The sequence below is a fragment of the Parathielavia appendiculata genome (assembly GCF_033297405.1).
Source record: "Parathielavia appendiculata strain CBS 731.68 unplaced genomic scaffold N657scaffold_12, whole genome shotgun sequence".
Taxonomy (NCBI): domain Eukaryota; kingdom Fungi; phylum Ascomycota; class Sordariomycetes; order Sordariales; family Chaetomiaceae; genus Parathielavia; species Parathielavia appendiculata.
The window spans coordinates 776,348-798,407 of record NW_026944231.1 but is presented as its reverse complement, the minus strand read 5'-3'; the positions used below and the strand labels follow the sequence as shown (position 1 = coordinate 798,407).

Sequence of the window (22,060 nt, the reverse complement as noted above, 5' to 3'; positions counted from 1 at the left end):
AACCCCCCTTATGATTAACAAAAGAGCAGCATATGGGAATCAAGACAGTGGGGAAAACAAGGGGTGAATAGATGAAGCAAGGTAGGATAAAGTGCAAAAGAGAAGGCATCGCTGCCGGGGATTGAGCCCGACGTGGGGGTCGAACCCACAACCTTGAGATGAACCCAGAATTAAGAGTCTCACGCTCTACCGATTGAGCTAGCCGGGCAGGCTAGATGGTGCTTTTGTTGAAACTTGAAATGCAATTATTATATATAACAAAAAAATGTAATGCACAAATTGAGGAAAGGCGCAAGCGGTGTTAGTGGTGCACAAAGAAGTGAGCTGCTAAATGCCGCTTCTTGTAGGAGATAACAATTGGAGATGATGGACGGGTTTCGCTAGCTTAGAATGGCTCCGTTGTCGCTACATGTTCCGTCTCTGTCATAGCACCTTAACTTGAATCCGTCATTGTCCACCTCTCTTGCCGTACCTACTAATAACCGCCAAGAACGCAAAGGGTTAAAGGTTGATTCCTAGTGTAAATTTAACGGCCGTAGTGCGACCAAGATTGACGGTAACCAAATCGGTTCTGCCATCCTCACCACATACTCTTGAACAATGTCTTGCTCCCCCTTACAATACAAACACCTTCAAAATAACCCGGTGGCTCTACATCCATCTCCCATCCTACATCACCAGCCCAACGCCACAATCCCTATCGCTTCCCGCCTTGACCTAACCCAAGTGTCATCATCATTAAGGCCTACTACTCAAGTCCCATCAGAAGAGAGCACAAGAAAATCTGTGCCGTTACTAAAAACCGTTTATCGTATCATCACCAATCCACTCATTCCATTCATTACACCCATACAGAGGAAGACTCACCCGAACGACGTCTATCAGCTACTAATTACTAGATTTGAACTGACTCACTCACTCTGATCAACTCCCTAACCACACCACCCAGCAGCACCTGCATCCATCCCCCTCCAGCCCTCCACATCCCTTCCTTTCTTCTCGGCAAAATCAGCAGCCAAATCATCGATCGAAGGAAAGTGTCGACTCAGATGGAAATTACCCTGTTACCTAGCATTAAGAGAGTTTGTCGAGAGTGCGAGAGAGCTAGACAGAGAGAGGGCGAGAGAATATACCGATCGTACCTAATCCCTACAAACCACAACAGCAAACAAAAGAGAGAAAATGACTGACTAAAAAACGCAGAACTGATTGGCATCTCATCAACCCCAAGCAGGGGCAGTATAACGGGCGCGGTACCGCCAGGTCCCTCATATTCGTATCCGTCCTGTTATCCCATCCCGCCACCCCATATCATGCCACGGCGTGATCCGCCTGAGCCATACTCGGCTTTCTCCCGTATGCCCCTTGCCAAGCCCAATTCAGCACGAACTCGATGCTCCCTCCTGCACTCCTGCCCCGTGCTCCCCCACATATAATCCACGTTCCATGCCCAAGGCTAAAGTCAAAGTCAAAAGCCAACGCGAGACAGAGTCAAGTCCATAAACTCCCCTTTCCCAAAAAGTCCAGTCCAGCTCCTGCCGTCCAGTCGCCAGAGCATCGTCAGGTAGCAAGTCAAATGTACAACAGAATCCGGCGAGCAAGAGATGAGTCAAATCAAAGACAAACGAAAGAGCCGCCGTGGCCGTTGTTCCGCATTTCCATCTGGTCGTGGCATCCCATAAGCCGTCAGATCGGGGTCAATCTCGGTCCTCAACCAAAGGTGGGAGCAGTGTAGATCAGGGTACCCAAGACCATGGCTCCGGCCGTGACGCCGCCAAGCGCTGCATACCCGAGACGTTCTGCAACACGCATCATGCGGGCCCTCTTGAGCGGCCTCCCGGGTGCGCGGGACGATGCAATGGATACGGCGACCTGGCTGGCGGGCTCTGAGGGCTCATAGGGGACTTTCACGGGCTCTGGCTGAGGCTCAGCATGCTGCTCCGAGGACTCAGGCTGCTGCTCCTGCTGCTGCTGTCTCTCCGAGGGAAGCAAGGGAGCCGGCGTGGGTGCTTTGGTGGCCTTGGCAGCCCACGCCTCCTGTTCCTGAGTGGTCTCCGAGATCTCCTCCGCCTTCCGCTTCAGCTTCCCCTCACTAGGGGATGGCTGGTTGGGATCAACAATGTCGGGTATGGCCACGCGGGTGCGACCGAAACAGCCATCCGGTTCTCCGTTCGAAATTGTGGCCGAGTTAGCAATTGCAGGAGAAGAGACACCTCCCGCTGACTCTTCGTATGTCGCTGAGGAACGGGACGAGGCCTCTGCTGGACCAAACCTGTACGAGCTTGGCTCGCCACCAGACTCATCCGGATTGCACAGTGCATGCACCGACGATGTAGGACGTGCGACTGCGGCTTTGTGCGTAACCATGGCAATCTTGTTGTGCTCTCTGGCGAGGAAAAAGTCGGGTTTGCCAGCGATGACGCCCAAAACCTCGGCGCGCGAGACCATTGCATCGAAGTTAGCTGACGGTCCTGTCTCTGCCTGGCCTGGCTCCTGACGGCCTGCGGGAACCGGTGGTAGCGGCATTTCAGCATTCAGCAACCCATGAATGCTCAAGCCGACAGTCCTAGGCACACTATCGCTCTGGCGGGCGTGGAGAGGGGCTTCGATTGGGCGAGACAACGAGTCTACCAGCGGCATGATCTCGGGATAATCGAATTCCTCAAGCGGCAGGTCCTCCCAGTGGCTATGATTGTGGTCTAAGAGGGTTAGCAATTGTTACAGCCAAACAACACAAAACGAAGCTCACCATTGGGCGAGTAATCCCTATCTGAGGGATAGTCATCGTCGGACTCGGTCTCATCCATACCGTCGTCGAACTTGTCCTCAGGGTCGTCGTCGTCGACAATCTCGCTATCCGATTCCTCCTCCTCCGGGTAGTCGACTTCGCTCTCCTCGTTGCTGTACTCACTGGGAGTGTTTGTGACAATCTCGTCGTCCTCAAAATCATCATCTTCCTCGGAGTCGTACCAATGTCTATGCTCGGCCTCCAGGATACGATTGACGCCGAGAATCTCATCGAGGTGCGGCAGGTCACCATTGCAGTCCCAATTCTCGTGCCTCACGGACTCCTGACGTGCATGGCTCATTGAATCGTCGTTGGCGGCAAGCTCCATCCTGTCATCCTCGGTTTCGACGGGTCTCAAGCCTACGTCGTCATCAATTCGGATAGGTGAACCGCATGGACTGGAGAGGTCAACCACCTCACGGTGGACTTGGCGGTCAGCGTATCCGTCTGTTAAGTCAATGACCTCCGTTGCGGTTCTAGTAGCGCCTTTCTGCGCCACTGGGGTATGTCCATCGAGCAGCCGGTTCTGATCGTCATCGGATGCCCCATCGTCATCCGAGTCGTCCGGGACCTGGAAGGTACCAGTTCCGGAGGTACCAGCACCGGTCTTGTTGTTGCTGATGCAAGATACGTTAGAAGCTGCATGAATAAAACAGTCAAGGGATCTCACCGGTCGCAGATTACTATGGCAACTTTGGCCGTAGTCGGCAGAAACTCCTCCTTTCCACGTGAGATGGGAGCTCCAAACCTCAGAGTATCTCCGTCATTCACTTCACGCCCTTGATCGGCGGGAATCCGCTCCTCATTTAGGAAAGTTCCATGGAGAGAGCCCAGATCTTTGATCTCGATCTTGTTTATATCCATTCTAGCGGTAAATTGGGCATGGAGCCTCGACATAACTGGGTTGTCGACCCAAACGTTGTCGGCGCCAGCAATGAAGCCCTTTGTAGAGACCTTGGATGACCGTCCGACGGAAACGACGTTTCTGGTTTCGGTGAAGATGATACGTCGTTCGGGGAATGGGTCGACGGTACCAGAGTATTGAGATATGTAGAGCCTGAGTTCAGCTAGAGAAGAAGGACGGGTCAGTCAGTACTCGGAAACATACGGGTCGATGAATAATAGCACGAAATGAGAAGGAAACGAACCAGACTTCGTGTGATCGGAGGAGGCGGTCATTTTGCTCTACTGCTTGTAGCCCGACGTCACTGCGGGCTGTGCTTGGATAAATGTCACAGGTCCTAAGCAACTCTGAACACTGCCGCTCGGCTGCACATGGGCCTTTTTGTCAGAAGCAGCTCAGACAACTGCGGCGATGTCAAAACGAGGCCTTGTCACCGAAGTCGCAGCCGGTGGTCGGAGGGCCACAGACATGCAAGTGTTAAGGGTATCCGACTTGCTCAAGGGTCCTGAAGTTAGGCTTCAAGGATCGGCGATACCGCGCGCCTCGTGGGTGGAAACCTGATGATTTGAGGTAGTCGGGTTCCGAGATCGAATCAAAACGACAATTCGATAAACCTCGAAAGAAAAGCAGCGAGGCAGTGATGGCGATTGCACCGAAAGTGTGGTTGAAGTGGTGAACGCTGTTTCGGAAGGTGGGGTGTTCCAGGCAGACCACTTCACTCTGGTAGTCACCACCGGCACCCGACTGGTAGTTTGAACCCTGGCACTCAGCTGGCAATGGAAGTCGCGACCTGGGAAAGCCGAGTTGCCTTATCGTGCCTCTCTCGAAATGGGATGCTGCAGTTATCACAAACTAGAACTGCAAGTAACTGCTGTCTTTCAGATGTCCTCGCGGGGTGATAACAGCTCGGTTGTTCAGCGCAGTGATTCAGTTCTTATCATGGAGCAGACTTCCGAGGTGTGGTCATGGGACTCGAGCTACGAAGTAGGCGCCAGATGCGGGGCTGGCAGGACTGCTCAGCATTCTCCCGATGCCCGGCCTTTGTCAGGTGTCAAGCTGCCCTGGTATCGAGCTCTTGTGCTTTCAGGTCGAGTAGGACCTCGGTACGCTATCTGAAGAACCCTTGCTTGAGCTCGAATACGTGATACATCGCCATATCCAGATTGCTGGCAGCACACAGCCATAGCTCTCTGCACAATCTTAGGTTCCATGTTGCTGTATATCTTACCTGGTTTTTTTCGTCTGGTGTTGGGGACTGTTGAGGTCGATGCTCCAAGTTGAGCATTCCATTCCCTCGAAGTCTCCACCGCCCAGATGCCCCACTCTGATATGCAACCACTTAAATGTTATTCACGGAGTGAGCAAAAATGCTCTTCGATCTCGTTGTCCTCATATCCTCATGAAGCATTGAGCTTTTTGAGATGCTTATAAAACCAAAAGCTTCAGTATAGTTTATTACTCTCCCAATTTCTTCTTTTTTTGATGTCATTTCTCCATCTTATTGGTCTTGTTCGTTGACTTTGCTCTTCCATTTCAAACCTAGATTGAACCCCGCCATACGAAGCGCTGACAAGGGACGCCGGTGTGGACCCGACCCCGCCAACCTCAGACAGACAGCTGCGCCTACCTGATCTTTCGCGATAACCTCAAAAGACAATGTTACCGAGGGCGTCAGAGTGGGAACATATTACAACGGAAAGAGAAATTCCAAACGACAAGAAAAAGAGAGATTTCAAGTCGGCATGAAGTGGCCAGGCTTTTAGGCCAGCCCTCCACATTGAAACCCAAGGTGTGCGTGGCCTGGGAATTGGTCTGTGGCGCGTCTTCATGCGTCATTGCTGCTTTGTGACCCACAGGACCAGCCCCACACACACTTTCGAGTTATATGCAGGCGCTCTCATTTTCCACTCGAATATACTCACACTTTCAATATTCGCGTTCAATGCAGCCTCGGAGAACTCTCTGTATGTAACTCGTGACTTACTGACTGCAGGACGCGATACCCAATCGACCAGCGGCCTATAATCCGCAACACCCCATGGATTCTCTGCCCAATCTTGATTTCCTACTTCAAGAAGTACCAGAATATACTGATTCCGCGACACGTATTACCGACGTCCTTGGCTACTCGAATACGCTGTCAAATACATCTTGCGACGCACGCTCGGCACATCAGAATACATCACAGCTCTCTACTACCCAGGACACCTGACACAACGTCGTGGCGGAAGCTCGCGATTCGGATAGAGCGCGAGCGAACGTCTAGTCAACGAGCACACGCACACCTACGGATATGTCTGATCTTAGGAGAAGAGCACTCGGCGGAGCCAAGACAGTGTCCCGCAGGGCACGCGCGAAGGCGGAATCAGGCCTTTCTTCTTCGAACCACTCTCCAAACGGATCTCCAGGCAACTCGCGACCCGGCTCACGGCCTAGCTCGCACCCCGGCAGCCGCTACGCGTCCGAGGACGAGTACGCAAGCGCATCTGACAATGACGACATTACGACCATCGACACCGGCTCGGTTTCTGGAGACGAGGACAACACAGATTACACGTGGGCTGAGCGGCTGCAGGACCGCGTGACGGAGCTGCAAGATCGCAAGCGGAGCAGCGTCCAGGGGCGCGAAGCTACACTGGGAGGATACAATCACATTTTGAAGCACCATGTCGCCCTACGGCAGCTCGATCGATCCGTTGCCGACATCATGCCCATCCTACTCAAGGACAGTAAGAACGGAAGCAGCGAGGAAGAGCGATTACGGGCGATCAAGGCCTTCACCTTGACGCTTATCACATGTCCCTCGGACACCATTTTCGACCAAGCCCTGCCGATACTGAAGTCTGCCTGCCACGACGCGGAGGCAGATGCAGAAGCAATTAAAGTGGAGACGATTCGCGCGCTTTGCTTTGCCGTGACATACGGAGGCGGTTCAAGCAACGCGGCAGAGGAAGTCCTCGACTTTCTGCTTGAGATCGTCGAAAGCGACGGCCACTCAGTCAACGCACCCGACAGCGGCGCGGTAGTCACGGCCGCGCTGCAGGCCTGGGCGTTCGTGGCGAGTCACATGGACGATCTGACGGTCCAGTTTGAGGCCGCCATCGAAGCCTTCATGGAGCAGCTCGACAGCTCGGACCCGGACGTGCAGACCAGCGCCGGCGTCAACATTGCGCTCCTTTTCGAGTCTGCCCGCGACTACGAAGCGGACACGGGCGAAAGCTTCGATCAGCAGTACAACCAGCACCGAATCATGACGCGGATGGGCGAGATTGTCCGGGATTCGTCCAAGACAGTATCGAAGAAGGAGCGGAGGAATCTCCGGTCCAACTTTTCCAGCATCGTCACCTCGCTCGAGCGGGGCAAGGGGCCGGGATACTCGACGGCCGGCCGCTCGGGCCCCAACCCGCACACGGGCGGGTCGACGACGGACGAGGGCGAGTTCCGAGAGTTTGGGTACCGTGAACGGATCCGCGTGTACAACCAGTTTCTGCTCATCGACACCTGGTCGCTCCATGCCAGGGTCGAGGTGCTCAAAAGCTTGCTTGGCGCCGGGTTTGCAATCCACTACCTGGAGAACCCGGTTGTGAGGGACATTCTCAGAGGCGCTGATGTTGAGTATGTCACGAACAAGAAGACGAAGAAATGAGGGTCGGGGGCATATTCGGTGGATTTGGTCTGATATTCGGATTTGCATCAAGTCATGGGTGGTATCGATACTCGGTCCACTGGGTTCTGTTAGGGCGTTTGGTCAGGACATGGTTACGGTTTCTTGGACGCTGTCCGCAGGGGTAGGTTCTCCACAGTATGGGGCTGGAGTAGCGATAGGATCTTGGGATACAGAGATACAACATAACAACTTTGATATTTACTTTTGCTTGCCATGATCCGCGTCAACGGCGACACCACTGTCCGTACAGAGGGAATCGATTTCGCCGTCTCCGAAACGTGGGCAGGCTCCCCACGGAGACGGCTGTTCCACGATCCCCGCCACAGCGGGACGACCCGCATCAGAGCTTGAAGTCCCTTGTCGCTGGCCAGTACTTTGTACGATACAGCAGCTCACACCCAGATTAAACCACCTTCTCAGCAAATAGAGCATCAACTTAGTATTACTATCTGTAGACGACGCTTCCCCCGACCCTAGTTGACAAACCGAAAACTTGCCTCTCAAGAACGAATATATTTATGTTCCATCTTTTTTTGTTTGACTGCCTGGAAAGTGGAAACCATGAACTTGCTCCGTGGCGGGGAGATGGTTGGGTTCGCCCTTGGCACCCTCATTCCCTGTTCGTCTCGTCCAGACCTTACGACCCTGGCCAGGGCAACTTTTTGGTCTTGGCGGGAGACGGAAAGCTGAATGTCAACAAACCGCCAGCCCAGCCTCCCCGTTTGCCAAAATCCCGCCAGCGACGTGCTCGTCTGATTTTCAAGCTTCGGAGGTGTTCTGCGACTCGGTTTCTCACGGTGCCCAACGCACTCCCGCCGCTCCGCTCTATTACTTACCCACAGTACCGAGCATCGGCACTGGCCCTGTGTTTCGAGTTTCACAGCCTGTGAGCCTCGTCTGGCCCTGTCTTCCATTTGCTCTGCGCCGCCGTTTCCCAAGCTGTACGTTGCTGCATCAGAGAACCCAGACTCCAAGCGCAATTGGCCGGCCCCCATCAAGCACCGCCAGCACATCGAGCACGCTGGGCCACTCCTGAACCATAACAAAGCCTCCCATAGGTCCTGGACTCGTGGCCCCGGATCGGCCACGGAAATCCTGAGCAAGTCGGAGGCCCAAGTTCGCTGCAGAGAAGCCACAGAACCAAAGGCTCTCTGCCTGTGCGCGCACTTTTGCACAATCCGCCACTTGGGCGATCTCTTCTGCATCAATCATCCACCACTCCTCGGCCCACGTCTCGGTCGCCGCCCACAAGTCGGCTGCCCCGTCTAGCTCGCAGAAAAGCCACCTAATAAAGTTACTCCGTACCTCTTATCCGCCGACGCTGCGATTGGGCTGCCGTCGCTGTCACTCTGTGGCCTGCCCCGCTGTTACCGGCGCAGCTTGGTTGCTTGGTTGCCGCTTCGACAACAACGCCCCGGCTCCCGTCTTGCGCCGCCTCCCGCTTTTTGCTACAGGGCCACCCCGATTGCCCATTTTTTTTCCCCCTCTTGCGCCTGTTTGACTTGTACGTACCATCACCATCGCTCGTCCGTTCTCCCAGTGCACCCTCTCGGGCTCACAAGTTTCTGGTCTCCTACCAGGCTGGCTGGTTGTATCACATCCTACCCTACTCCTCAAGGTCCGCCTATGGAACGACTCCCTGCGCTCAACCTCACACACCGACTACATATCTTCCCGCACCTGATGCGATCCTGAGGACAGGCAAGCCAGTCAACTGCCTGCGCCAGATACCTTGCAATTGGGCCTTTATTCTCTCTGTATTGTCACTGGCGCTCCTTTTTTCAATACCACTTACTTCTGAACGCTCAGAGACGGACCCAAGGAAGGGATTAATTGGACAACGGAAACGAGAGGCCGTCGGTACCTAACCGTTTAACATCTGCTCGCCGTCTCTTAGCACATTTCAATCATGGTCGTCGAGAGCAAAAGGCGAGCTGCTCCGCCGCTGCCTGCGCCCACCGAAACTAATTCGACCGTTCTTACCGCCGCTCCAAGCGATGTTGGGACCGATGTGTCGAAACTTGGTGACGAACAATCCTCATACTCGCTCCCAGATGACGGCACTCCCGTAACCATCAGGGCAGGGCATCGGGCCAGCAAGTCGCAAACATCGCTGCTCATTGAATACTTTGAAGGCGGCAAGGCGGCTGGTGCATCCGGTGCTGACGAGCAGCGGAAACCGAGCGTCCGCGTCCGCCTAACACCCAGCAGCAAACACCGGTCAAAGGGCGGATCAGACCGGGACCGCATCAAAATCACGCAGACCAAGTCGAGGAAGTCGAGCCCCACTCGCCGTGCTGCTACCACCAGTGAAGGCGTGTCAGCGCTTAGCGGCGACATTGAGGACGCCAGCTCGTACGCCTCGGCCACGGAGGAGAGCACGGTCAGCCGGAACCCCATTGAAATCGAGATCGACCGCGCTGGCAATGCTCGCCGTCGTCGTCCAGCGAGTCCCTTGATCCCGACGGCTGACAGCAAGGCCAGCTACCATGCGTCAAACATGAGTGAGATTTCGCAGATTCCCCCCGACAGCTTCCTCGATGGATCGGGACACACGTCATTCGGAATGTCCGAGGTCAAGAGCAGCAGGAGCAGGAGTCCGTCTCGCACGGGCGATTACCTCCTTGGCGCTGCGGCTGGGTTGGGCGCCGCAGCCGCTGCAGACAAGCTCCGCAGCAAGAGCCGCGACGATCGGGAGCGGGAGAGGATGTTGGTATCCAAGAACCGAGACAAGGAGAAGGACCGCAAGCATAGGCCAAGCAAAAGCCGGACTAGCAGCCTGACCAAGGAAGATAAGTATGCACAGCGCTCTAGTTCGCCTCGTAGACGATCCAAGGGGCAAGGCGAGCCTCTCGTTTCGGGGGCAGACTCTAGCGTCGTCTCCTCTGCCTTCGCCCCGAGCCATCGGTCAGCGGATCAACACTCCATCCGGTCAAGCGCTTCCAAGGCATCGTCAATCAACAATCCTAAACTGCTCGAGACAGTCGAGGATGCCATTCGCCGTCTCATCCTCCCCGAACTCAACGCTCTGAAGAGGGAGCAGAGCAAGCACAAGAGCCGCCGTGATTCCGTCACGTCCAGCACGACTACAGCCTCGAGAGACGAATACGCTAGCGACAGGCGACGGTCCGGCGCCACCGACAAGAGCCATGTCAACCCGCGGGACAGCATGCGGAGCAAAGAGAGCCGGGACCGGGAAGCCCGCAACGACTTCGATGACAGTAGCGCTCTCAGCACTGAGTCGATGGAGGACGACCGCCATGCTCTTGACGACACGCCCATGCGCAGCACCGACCGTCTGAAAGCTGCTGCGGCCGCTGGCGCTGCGATTGGCGCGGCCGCTGTTGCTGCCCATGAAATCCTCGATTCGCCCTCAGACGGGAAGCAGCGCTCCCGGAGGCGGCGCAGGGCTGAGATGCGGAGTCGCGGGTCTGACCATGCGCTCGAGGACGAAGAGTCGGAACTGTCTGCGCCGGTTCCCCCGATGCCGCTGATGAGCGACGTGAACGCCTCGGACGTGACCAGGGCATCCATCTTGACTGCCGAGACAGACCGGCCTCAATCCGCCAGCGAAGAGCTCACACCCGGCCGTGAAGTTTCTCATAACCAGTTCTCTCGCTCCTCCACCCCCACGCCAACCAGGAACTCGGCCAATCTACAAGCTCTGGGGGCCCAGCATGCTAATGTCTCTCACGGAGACTTGAAGGCCCTGCCCAACCAACGAACCGGGAAGTGGGACGAATACATCATTGACGACAACGGCAAGAAAGTGCCATCGCGTCTATCCAAGAAGTACCAAGAGGAGGAGGAGGAGGACGAAGAGTATGACGATTCCGAACGCGGCCCAGCATATGCTCCTGATAGCCCGTTCGACTACTACAGCACCCAGGACGTCCCGCCTCCGTTGAAGTACGTCCCATACCAACCCGAGCGGCGGGGCCTGAGTCCGATCCCCAGCGTTTCGGGTTACACGGAGGCGAGTGAGGCAAACCACGAATCGCGGGCGGTTCATCGTGCTGCCGACTCTATTTCGTCGGCCGGAAGATCCCCTCGGCAAGATGGGTCAATACACTCCAGGCCGAGTCGGGAGGTTATGGATGACAATCGAAGCGCGAGAAGCTCAGCCATTGACCAAGTTAACACCATGAGCCCGGTGGGTAGCGAACTGGAGCGAGTCACTTCTGGCCAGGCCGTTCGCGCCGTGGGCCTGAATCCCGACTTTGTCCACCCGGTCGGCATTGAGTCGAACGTGGCATCTCTGGTTGACGGGTCGATGCTTGACGGTTCTGTCCTCACTACCTCCTCCAGCACCGCGGGGAACCAGATGTACAACGGACGTGAGTCCATGGCTACGCTTGAGGAGGAGCGCTCTCGCGACCCAGGCACTCCATCCAAGCGGTCCCTGCAAAGTCAGCGTGACTACGACCAGGACCGGACACAGACTCCGGCATCCGGGAGCCACAGGTCACGGGAGTTCGTCGAGTATGAGCTCGACGACTACGGCAGGAAGGTGCCTCAGACTGCTTACCGGCAGTCGCCGACCGTCTCGGAGGCGGCCATCACCAGCGCTGCGGTCGGCGCCGCTGCCGCCGTCCTCAGGGCCCAGAATGCCAAAGGCCAGGAGGTCATTCCGGATGACGAGATTGAGTTTCAAGGAGCTGGCGTTCAGCGCAACAAGTCGTTTAAAGAGCGGACCCAGAATGGTCCGCGGCCCGGTATCGACACGGTCAGTGCTGAGAAGCTGGTCTACCACGAGGATCAGCCCAAGTTGGGTTTCAGCAGCATGCCCGACCCGAACGACCCGATGCCAGAGTTTGGCGATTGGCACGACGATGACTTACTGACGAACCCGTCCCTTCTCGATGGCGAGAGAGGTCGCCACGGCGAACAACAGTGGGCTGGGGATGCGACGCCGCGGCAACATCCACAGCACCGGGAGGATGATATCGAGTATCAGCACCTGGACGGGGCTTATTCTTCCCCGGACCTTCCCCAGCAAAGAAGTGGCCATGACCTGAGCATGGCCGGCGCAGCTGCGGGTATGGCGGCGATGCAGAATCACAGCCGTCAGCCCAGCCAGGAACACGACGAATGGTACCGCACGTCCGAGGACAAGAAGCGCGATACGCTCGTCACCAACCCCTACGAGGGCTCCAGCCCTATCGCCAACCTCCCCGGTATTAACAACACTTTGCTCGGAGGCCCAGGCTTTGAGAATCAAGGATTCGGCGACCCCTATGGCACTCGCAGCCCGCTTGGCCACAAGGTGGACGAGGGCTACATCTCGCAGGGACCCAATAAGACGCCTGATCTTCAGCTTGCGAAAGGCAAAGGTATTGATGTCGCTCCGGGCGTGGGCGTGGAGGATCCGTTCTACTCCACGCCCAAGCATGTCCGCCACATGAGTGGCATGTCTCAGGGCATGGGCTCCCCGATGTACGATGCCGCGACCGGGACTGGCATTGAGAGGATCGAATCGAAGGATATTATTGCGTTGATGCAACACGTAAGTGCTTGGACGCTCCTGTCAGCTTTTATCGATTGTAGTGGCTAACATGGCTGCAGTTGATGGTCCGCGACGCCCAGCGCAGCGCACGCGACACGGAGATCCTGGTGACGCTCGTCCGATCCGCGACGGAAATGCGCAACAACTTTGAGGACCTCAAGAGGCTGCTCGCCGACACCGAGGATGTCATCATCACAGAGGTCAAGGAGAATACCGAGAAGACGGTCCAGCGCGCGATCAATGGTCCGCGCCCGTACCCTGGCAGCGCTACCCGCTCAATCCAGGGCGGCTCGCAAGCGGGGACCATCAACGGTGACGACATCAATGCCAAGAAAGGGAGCATCTTTCGTCGCGCTCTGAAGGGGTTGAGCGCGAAGGGGGCGAACGACCTCGGCAGGATCGAGGACATGCTCATGCAATTGCTGAACGAAGTCGACGTTCTCAAGGCGCAAACCGCACCGGCCAACATGCACGGAAGCCAGAGCAACCAGGGCGGGCCCTCGTATGATCACCTTCAGCCAGAGGTGCAGGATGAGCAGGATCATGGTTACGAACCCGAAGGCATGGCTGGCACCTCGACAGCGAGCCATGCGTCACAGTCTGGCTATCTGTCGATTCAGTCTCGCGGAACGTCGGTCAAGCCCGGGTACGACCGCAAGGTCTCGGCGCACAGGATAAGCACCGTGCCCGAGGACAATGAGGAGGAGTACGACCATGGGCGGAGAAACGACGAGCAGCACTTGATGACGCCTGCTGGGCAGGAGCAACGCGCCAGCTCGGTCCCGCTGGCTACCCCCCCCGGCGCGCCCGCGCAAATGCAGAGCAATGAGAACACGCCCCGGACGGAGGAGAGCAAGAAGCACAAGTCCGGGCGGTCGAGCTGGTTCCGCATTCCCAAGATCTCGCGCTGGTCTGAGACAACAGCGTCGAGCGGTGTGCCTGAGTCCCGCCACAGCAAGCAATCGAGCAAGGACGAGAACGCCCAGTTCCCCAACGGCGGGCCGTCCCGCTCGGGGTCTCTGGATCATGTTTACCAGGACAACTACCAGTTCGCTGCCCCGCCGCAAGGTTTCCAGAGCGACAAGCTCCACACCGGCTTCTCCGAGACGGATCTGCCTCACGGCTACCATCACGAGGATCGCGGCGAGCAAATGTATGCAGGGCAGATGTCGCCGTCGCAGGCCACCGACCCTAACTGGGTGAGCATGAACATGACGCCCGAAGATCCCAAGTATAAGGCGCACCGCGACTCGCTCAACCTGGTGCACCCGCAGCCGCGCCAGGGCCAGACGGAGCGTTTCAAGGCGGCGCTCGAGTCGCAGGCGTTGGGGTTCGACTCGCCCACGAGCCCCAGGTCGGCCGACTGGGCTGGCTCCGCTACCAGTCTGAACAGGTTCGGCGGCGGCCAGCAGCACCAGCACACCAACAGCTACGGCTCGGCCGCCGGCGACCATCACCAATACCAGCAACACTGGTCGTCGTCCTCCCCTGCCACTGCTACCATAGCCAACAACAACAATAACAACATGACGGCTGGTACTACCGCTCCTCCTCCGCCGCGGCCGCCAAAGGAGGCCATTGATTACCATCACCATCACCAGCTGCCGTCCAGCCCGAGCCAGAGCCATGGGGTAGGCGCGACGATGACGCCGCCGCAAAACAAGCGGCTCAGCAAACTGCAGAAGCCGCATCATCATCACGGGCACGGCGGCGGAAGCGGAAGCGGAAGTCCGAGCCCGCTGCCGCATCACAGCGTCGAGAGCGGGTATGGCACCATGACGCACGGCGTGCCGACGGCGAGCTATGTCAGTCACCAGGGACATCTCAGTGTTGGTGGAGGTGGTGGGAAGGATGGTGGTGGTGGTGGTGGGGTCGGGAGGAGGCCGAGTGGGCCGAGGCCTATGACGCCTACGGGGAGTAGTAGTATTAAGGGTGGGGAGGATGGGAGGAGGAAGAGAGGTTAGTTTTTTTCCGCTCTCCTCGTCGTTACTTATTTTTCGATTTTTCCTTGTGTTTTTTTTTTTTTTGGAGAAAAGATGGATGGACTTTGAGGCTGACTTTGGTTGTGAAACGTGCAGATACCTTTGGCTCGATGGCCTCGCAGGATACGGAGACTTTTTAGGTCAAGCAAAAGAGAAAGCAAAAGAGAAAAACGCTGCAAAGAAAACAACGAATGGTGATGGGTGTCTGGACGTTGGCGTCAATAGGGAGTGGACACAGTTTCAGTTGATTTTGACTTTGACTTGCCTACCTTACCTATGGAGGAGGACGCAGTACAGGTACAAACAGACCTGGTCTCTTGTGGAAATGTGTCGAGTGTTGTATCTGGGGGGCTTGTACAATGTGAATGGTAGTCCGACGTGGGGATAGATAGGAAACAGCGACTGGGGATGGCGACGGCCGAGCGAACGGGGGGTGGCGGCTACAGAACAGGGAAAGAGAAGGGGAAAAGGGACAGACAGGCTGCCGGCTGGTTACTGGGTTGCCTGGTCCTGCTCTGTTCCGTCTTCCCGTTGCGAGCATAGCTTAGCTTCTTGCGGTTACTTAGTTACGTATTGGGTGGGTGGCGGATTTAATTTCTCGACAGCTTGGGAGAAGGCAAGGAGAGGGAGGTGGTGGTGGCTGGTTGGAATGGGGTTCTAGGGTATGGAAAGAGGTTGGGTTGAAGTTTGGTGTTTTGCTCATATAGACGTTGTCTTGTAACTTTTCGGAGGATTGTGATGTGGGATGATGGGCAGGCATGTTTAGCGAATCTCTGGGTTTGCTTTGAGGTTTGTGGGAGGAGAGTTCAGGAAAGAAGTTCAGCAAAGCTTTTCTGTGTTGGAAAGTTCCATGGGAGTTTGCTTTGCAAAGAAGGAAAAGGCAAAGGGACTAGAAAGAGGTAATGTTGGTTGAGTGCAGGGAAGAGAGAGTGAGTGTCCGTGGTGAGGTCCCGTCGTGGGAATTGGGATGGGGTGGAGGTCGAGATGACTTCCTGTTGCTGTTGGTTACGACGGTTACGACGGTTACGACGGTTACGACGGGTATGACCCATGGAACTTGGCTTGCTTTTTTGAGTCTTGCACACTGTTTGTCTCGCCAAGGTTCCTGTTAATGTTTCTCGTCTGATTTCGTCTGATTTCTAGGCTAGATTTTATTGGCGTTGTTGGCGTGGGGGCTGGGGTTGGCGCGTTGGAGCTGTCTCGAGTGCTAGCCTGTTTGGACTGACCGATGAGCTGAGACTACAAAACCCCTTACGGTGGCCATGATTGCGGGGACAGCGATGACAGCGCTTCTAGAGCTGATACCCTGATGGCTATTCATATTGTAGACCTACCGTTCGGAACGAAACTGTTGTGCAAGGCTGAAGGAGCAGACATTGGATGGCTCTGGTGAAATATTCAATGGATTGGATATTTCGGGTTGATAACTGTATAGTTGTACAATTGGCATGCCTGCACTCTCCCTGTCTTCAATTTCGATTGTTGAAGGTTTTCTTGTCCAGTTGATGCTCCGTCACGCGGGATGTTCCTGCCCAATTCAGCGTCGGTCTCAAGGGCCAGCGCCCCGGCTGAAGCCGCTGTGGGGGCTCGGGGCTGCTGACCGGTGGACCGGGCTGCCACCCCGCTCCGCGATCGGTGGCCGGACTCTAGGGAAAAAACAATCAGCAGTCACGGAGTGAGTATTCCAGTTGGAGTCGCATCTTTAAGTACACATAAACACAACCCAGCAGGCACGAAGCGAATCAGAAGACCGCGTCCACTACACTCTTTCACCAATTGATTGGGAAATCGAGACGAAACATAACAAACATCGACAATTGATGCTGATTACGAGTAAATAAATCAACATGGCGCAAACCGAGTCCTTCATCATCAAAACCCCCTGCTCAAGCGCCAACATCGGACCGGGCTTCGACGTCATCGGCCTGGCGCTGTCCATGTACCTGGAGCTGCACGTCACCATCGACCGGACCAAGACGCAGTCGAGCCAGCCGCTGCACTGCCGCATCACGTACGCGGGCGAAGGCGAGGGCACCGACGAGATCAGCCTCGACCCGGAGGTCAACCTCATCACGCGCGTCGCCCTGTACGTCCTGCGCTGCCACGACCAGCGCAGCTTTCCGCTAGAGACCCACGTGCACATCAAGAACCCCATCCCGCTGGGCCGCGGTCTCGGGTCGTCGGGCGCCGCCGTCGTCGCGGGCGTCATGCTGGGCAAGGAGTGCGGCGGCCTGCACCATCTCACCCCCGAGAGGCTGTTTGATTTTTGTTTGATGATTGGTGAGCCGTCATCACTGAAATTTTCAGATTTTGGATGTATATGTCTGACAGGTGGAACAGAGCGTCATCCGGACAACGTGGGCGCGGCGCTCTTTGGCGGCTTCGTGGGCACCTACCTCAAGCCGCTGGCACCCGAGGACGTGGCCCGCGTGGAGATACCCTTGAGCGAGGTGCTCCCCGCGCCCGCGGGCGGTGTCGACACGGGCGTCAGGCCGCCCGAGCCGCCGCACGGCATCGGCCACCACATCAAGTTCCCCTGGGCGCCCGAGATCAAGGCCGTCGCCATCATCCCGGAGTTCGAGGTGCCCACAGCCAAGGCGCGCGAGGTATTGCCGGCGCAGTATCCTCGGCCGGACGTGGTATGTTTCCCTTTGTTTTTTTTGTTTTTCTTACTGCTAGAGACTAACTTGGCGCACCCCGCAGACATTCAACCTCCAAAGAATCGCCCTCCTCCCCGTCGCCCTCGGCCAGTCGCCGCCCGATCCGGAGCTCATATACCTGGCCATGCAGGACAAGCTGCACCAGCCGTACCGGCAGACGCTAATCCCTGGGCTGACCGAGATCGTCGAATCCATGACGCCTGGCACGCAGCCGGGCCTGCTGGGCGTCTGTCTGTCCGGCGCCGGGCCGACCATCCTCGCTCTAGCGACCAGCCACTTTGCCGAGATCGCCGAGCGCATCGGTGCCAAGTTCAGGGAGAACCGGATCGTGTGCAACTGGAAGGTGCTAGAGCCAGCCGAGGGGACGACGGTGGTCAGGACATGAGTCCCACTTTCGGGGGGGAAATGGACGTTGGAATATAGATAGAATCGTGATACCCGTTTTTTTGGCTGGTTTCTTTTTGGTGGTCGTCATGTTGATCTCCGTTGTCAGGGGGAATGCTGATTACAGTATGGAGCAGCCCCTGACGCACAATGGACCTGGAAGCCAGAATCCAGTTCAATGTTCCTATATGGATGGCCTCATCACCACAAGTTGCCGCCTGTATGCTCAATGGGCCCAATCGATCTGGATCAGCCATCCGCGCCTAACAAGCGAAGCAAGGCACGTCGGGAACGCAAGCATTAATCTCGAGCCACAGAGTAAACTCTGGACCCACATGCAGCGGATAGCGCCGACAAGGTGGGACGTCAGGCCACCACGCGTTAGAGCAGTACTTGACGGCGAAGTCAACAGCCCGAGAACGTTCCTTTATTCCGGGAAACCCTTGATTTCTCTTCGACGCAATTGAGAAATTGGCTTGCCCCTTCAGCCATCTCAGTTTCTCACCTTGTTTTCCTTGTTTTGGATCAGCAATTTTGGGACGACAATCCACGGAAAGGATTTACAATACGTACCAGGAAGGTAACCAGAACTCCGCGCACCACCCGAGACACCAGTTGGTTCGTCCGATGATCGTTCCACCTCCCGGCAAACCTCAGCAAACGTCGGACGAGTCCCTCCAGGAACCGCCCACGCTTATTGGTCACGCCCGTGTAAGCTGCGGCCATGGAGCTGTGTGGTACGGAGTATGGGACGCTTTTACGCCAATTCGACATGATACATGGACAATTGCCTTCCTGCGCCGTCCTGGCGGCCGCTGAATTGTTCGGGTTGTGCGGAGGGTTGAGGCATTGGAGACGGCGACGAACTCTTTCCGGGTCTGGGTTGGGTCTTCTGTCGTATGGCTTGATGAGTGGTCGCTCGGCGGGGGTCTCTGGACAAGGGAAAGGAAGAGGATGGCGGAAATTCTCGGTTGGGGTGATGGTCATAGTCTTGTATAAGACTGTGACAGTGCCCCAACTTGGTCGTGTTATCCTCCTGTGTCATCAGCCTCACCTTCACCAGCTAAGAAATCAGACACCAAACGTCAGTACTAGCCGGCAACACCTGCTCTTCGCTGTAATAATAACACAAACAAAACTCAACTCAATTTCAGCCGCCTCCTACACTCCTCGAGTGGCAGAGCCTCAACTCAGCCTTTATCATCTTCACCACCAGCCCTCAGACGAACCGCAACAACAAACTACATCATCCTGCCTTTCCTGATACCTGAGGAGTCAACAAACCAAAAAGAAATGTCCTTCCTCACAACAACAACAACCGCCCGTCGCCTCGTCTGCACCGCCCTCCCCGGCCATCAGCGCCTCCTCGTCCTCCGCCAACGACAACAACAACCCTTCTCCATCATGCACAACCTGCGCACCTTCGCCCGCTCCTTCGAGCCACACCCCTTCCAGCGTCTACCCGTGACCAGCCACCCGGCCCCGGCCGACTGGGGCCGGCTGGTCACACGATCCGTCAAGCAGGCTACGGTGTACGTTATCTTTCTTTTCTTTCTTTCTTTCTTTCTTTCCTTCTTTCTTCTTTCTTTCTTTCTTTCTTACTTTCTTTCTTTCATTCTGTTCCTGCACTATGTTCTGACCTTGCCAACTGTGTTTCCCCATTTCCCTTTCCTTAACGCATGCCGTGTTTTGATCGTCATTCTCGGAATAGCCCCTTCCCTATCTATTCCTGTTTTTCTCCCCTTCGAATCAATGGTCTTAAAGACAGAAGGAGACATAATAAGTGCTGATAGTAATGGGTGTTGTTGGGATGCTGAAACAGATACTTCCCGCTCGGTTTGGCGCTGCTCGGCTGGCCATATCTCGGCTCTGTCGTGCTCGATGGGAGGGTATAGACCATTCAGTCTCCGGGGGAGGACGCGGCGGCACTCACCATGGGATACGTGAGTGGTGGCGAGAGCCCGCCTGGGTGGCTGGAGACACGTCCAGATTGCATCTGTTTTGTCGGCGTTTTGAAGAGGAAAGTTGGAATACGACTGTGAGGTGCTTCATGTCGATATCTCTTTGCATAGATGTGGAAATAAAGCTGTGTAACGATATGCCAGAACGTGTCTCATCTCCCCAAGTCAAGTGAGAGAACAGCAGACGCATGGAACGTAGCACCGCAGTACTACAGAGCCCAAGAACAACCAACTACGCGGAAAATGGCATACCTCAGCATTGTGTCCTGCACGTCCTGGGAGCTACCACCTATGCGGTTTGGTTTGGTGGTGCGAGACAAGGGGGCATGTCGTCAACGGCGAACATTGTGACTGATGGACGTCAAGATGGGTGTGTCGCAGGACGGAGAGGGCGACGGGCGGCGGGATACCGGACAAGACAACCTACTGGCTACGTAGGCCATCAATGGAAGCTCATCGCTGCCGTGCATTGGAATCGCAGGCCAAATACAGAGAGGAGAAGACGTTGGGCTCGCAGGACGATTGATAGACTCCCGTACAGATATGTCCTTGTACAATTCAAACCTAAATTGTTTGTTAGCGCGGAATTTGGGTATTACACCTCATCTTCTTTCACTTTGACCTTCTCATATTCTTTCTTTCTTCTCTTCCTCTTCCTCTTCCTCTTCCTCATTATTCTTTTCTTTCTCTTGCCCACTCGCGCCCCATGGCCGTTTGACACCGATTTGCCGGGGTGTTAGCCCATGCACTGTCGCCTCTATCGTGTATCCCTTGAGGTCTTTGACGTATGTGTCGACGTGGCCGAACACAAACTTCCCGCCATTCTTGTCGCCCTATGGACTAGCCCTGTCACCCCATTAATGTAGCATAGTGACCACGTTCTTCTCTCCTCGTCCGGGCTCCTAAATCGCCGATCCAACTAGCCGCCAAGGGGGCTAGTCGGGGACGTTGATTTGAACCACGACCATTGACTTGAACCAAATACAGAGAGACTTTAATTTGTTAGCAATCCCTACCAGAATTGAAGTCACGGTAATCTCGTCAACTCCCCCGGTCAAATGCATGCCAAGCCCCCCTGGTACAACATTGCCGACGACATCACTATCATCCCCATCACCACTTTGACTACCTAGTGTTTGGGGGTGCATCTTTAACATTTGTTGAAGGTTGACTTTGTTCCCTAGGCGGTTGGATGCGAATTTGGGTGCGAATTCGAGGGTAGGCGCGTAACACGTTCACTAAAATCCAATGGTAAAAGTACGTCCGTACCAACAACTGCACCACCGAGACCCGATTGTACGGATGTGAGCATTTCATCCGCAGAATCTCATACGCCACCATGGTGCGCAGTCGGTTGCCCACAACTGTTTCGGGAATTCTGGCGGTGAAGAGAATTTCGGAAATGATTTTGCATGAAGATGCCCCAGTGACACTTGTGATGCAAATTGAGGCCGGCCATGAAGAGATTCTGGTTGATGATGAGGATGTCGAGGTTGGACGACGGCGCGTTCAAGTCAGCCACGTCTGATCCCGCTGATTTGCGGTGTGCGTCGAGCGGAGTGAGGCCACTCCGAATGAGGCTTCCACCAAAAATGGCGTGAAATAGACTAAAAATCCTCCAAATTGGTTATTGGTTGATGACACCATGTTAAGGGCTAACCATGTCAACTTTAGGACTGCTGTTTCACTGGTTATGGAAGTCCACCCGGGCAGTTTCTCCTTTCTTGCGGGCTTCGAGACAGAGTTTGAATGCCTCAGTAAAGATGGGGGAGTTGAGTGATCTCGGCACGACCTGTCGGGGCAATGGTATTCTCTGCCGTCTTCATAATTTATCATTTTTCCTTTCTTTTCCTCTTCTCTTACTTTCTGTATATTCTGTTATTTACCCCCTTCTTCCCCCCTTCTTCCCCCCTTCTTTCCCCCTTCTTTTCCTCTTCTCTTACTTTCTGTCTTTATATTCCATTATTTTCCCTCTTTTCCTTGTTTTCTTACGTCCGTGCCTTGGTTTTCATCTCATTCATGTCCAGTGCCTGCCATGCGCCATGCTAACAAACAAACCAGGGCTGCATTGTACGGAGTAGAGATGAATCAGCGGATGCCTCAGCAGCAAGACTGAAGTCTCAGAACAGGCGATTGTCCGGCTTGGCCGTCGTCAAGTCTCGGTCTTCGGCGGTGCCGCCCTGCTGGACTCAGGCCGAAAAAGCCACT

At 55.6% G+C, this 22,060-nt stretch overlaps 8 protein-coding genes and 1 non-coding gene across 9 annotated transcripts; 6 read left to right on the top strand and 3 right to left on the bottom strand.

The window, feature by feature from the left end:
- Window positions 1-124: 124 nt before the first annotated feature.
- N657DRAFT_t119 lies at window positions 125-208 on the bottom strand. The gene has a single exon. It is a non-coding gene; the product is annotated as a tRNA-Lys (tRNA).
- A 1,502-nt stretch (window positions 209-1,710) lies between these two features.
- N657DRAFT_635997 (uncharacterized protein) lies at window positions 1,711-3,967 on the bottom strand (the record flags this gene model as incomplete). The annotated part of the gene is made up of 5 exons (XM_062791384.1): window positions 1,711-2,501; window positions 2,577-2,699; window positions 2,750-3,405; window positions 3,459-3,855; window positions 3,937-3,967. The coding sequence occupies 5 exons, from the start codon at window positions 3,965-3,967 to the stop codon at window positions 1,711-1,713; spliced, it is 1,998 nt and encodes a 665-aa protein (XP_062645212.1).
- A 2,018-nt stretch (window positions 3,968-5,985) lies between these two features.
- N657DRAFT_657983 (uncharacterized protein) lies at window positions 5,986-7,338 on the top strand (the record flags this gene model as incomplete). Its single annotated transcript, XM_062794849.1, has 1 exon — window positions 5,986-7,338. One exon carries the CDS (start codon window positions 5,986-5,988, stop codon window positions 7,336-7,338), a length of 1,353 nt encoding a protein of 450 aa, XP_062645211.1.
- Window positions 7,339-7,598: 260 nt separating this feature from the next.
- Window positions 7,599-8,916, bottom strand: N657DRAFT_129420 (uncharacterized protein). The gene has a single exon (XM_062785862.1). The coding sequence runs from the start codon at window positions 8,562-8,564 to the stop codon at window positions 7,860-7,862; it is 705 nt and encodes a 234-aa protein (XP_062645210.1). The 5' UTR covers window positions 8,565-8,916; the 3' UTR covers window positions 7,599-7,859.
- Window positions 8,917-9,268: 352 nt separating this feature from the next.
- Window positions 9,269-14,987, top strand: N657DRAFT_683060 (uncharacterized protein; the record flags this gene model as incomplete). The annotated part of the gene is made up of 3 exons (XM_062796540.1): window positions 9,269-12,865; window positions 12,925-14,824; window positions 14,944-14,987. 3 exons carry the CDS (start codon window positions 9,269-9,271, stop codon window positions 14,985-14,987), a joined length of 5,541 nt encoding a protein of 1,846 aa, XP_062645209.1.
- A 1,376-nt stretch (window positions 14,988-16,363) lies between these two features.
- On the top strand, window positions 16,364-18,276 carry N657DRAFT_601573 (homoserine kinase). Its single transcript, XM_062790106.1, has 3 exons — window positions 16,364-17,127; window positions 17,188-17,486; window positions 17,551-18,276. The coding sequence occupies exons 1-3, from the start codon at window positions 16,695-16,697 to the stop codon at window positions 17,890-17,892; spliced, it is 1,074 nt and encodes a 357-aa protein (XP_062645208.1). The 5' UTR covers window positions 16,364-16,694; the 3' UTR covers window positions 17,893-18,276.
- On the top strand, window positions 18,255-19,201 carry N657DRAFT_129640 (uncharacterized protein). The gene has a single exon (XM_062785863.1). It carries the CDS (start codon window positions 18,616-18,618, stop codon window positions 19,153-19,155), a length of 540 nt encoding a protein of 179 aa, XP_062645207.1. The 5' UTR covers window positions 18,255-18,615; the 3' UTR covers window positions 19,156-19,201.
- Window positions 19,202-19,259: 58 nt separating this feature from the next.
- N657DRAFT_540453 (uncharacterized protein) lies at window positions 19,260-19,771 on the top strand (the record flags this gene model as incomplete). The annotated part of the gene is made up of 2 exons (XM_062787818.1): window positions 19,260-19,423; window positions 19,714-19,771. Coding segments are annotated over 2 exons (222 nt in total), but the record flags the coding sequence as incomplete, so codon positions are not given.
- Window positions 19,772-19,939: 168 nt separating this feature from the next.
- On the top strand, window positions 19,940-20,785 carry N657DRAFT_130512 (uncharacterized protein). Its single transcript, XM_062785864.1, has one exon. It carries the CDS (start codon window positions 20,041-20,043, stop codon window positions 20,590-20,592), a length of 552 nt encoding a protein of 183 aa, XP_062645205.1. The 5' UTR covers window positions 19,940-20,040; the 3' UTR covers window positions 20,593-20,785.
- Window positions 20,786-22,060: the final 1,275 nt, after the last annotated feature.

What these genes read in the sequence shown, in the direction of transcription:
- N657DRAFT_129420 (XM_062785862.1), bottom strand. Translation starts at nt 8,564, where the DNA reads ATGCAGAAGAGATCGCCCAAGTGGCGGATTGTGCAAAAGTGCGCGCAC.
- N657DRAFT_601573 (XM_062790106.1), top strand. Translation starts at nt 16,695, where the DNA reads ATGGCGCAAACCGAGTCCTTCATCATCAAAACCCCCTGCTCAAGCGCC. An exon ending in TGATTTTTGTTTGATGATTG is followed by an intron (nt 17,128 to 17,187) that starts GTGAGCCGTCAT and finishes CAGGTGGAACAG; the next exon opens with AGCGTCATCCGGACAACGTG. An exon ending in AGTATCCTCGGCCGGACGTG is followed by an intron (nt 17,487 to 17,550) that starts GTATGTTTCCCT and finishes CGCACCCCGCAG; the next exon opens with ACATTCAACCTCCAAAGAAT.
- N657DRAFT_129640 (XM_062785863.1), top strand. Translation starts at nt 18,616, where the DNA reads ATGGAGCTGTGTGGTACGGAGTATGGGACGCTTTTACGCCAATTCGAC.
- N657DRAFT_130512 (XM_062785864.1), top strand. Translation starts at nt 20,041, where the DNA reads ATGGAACGTAGCACCGCAGTACTACAGAGCCCAAGAACAACCAACTAC.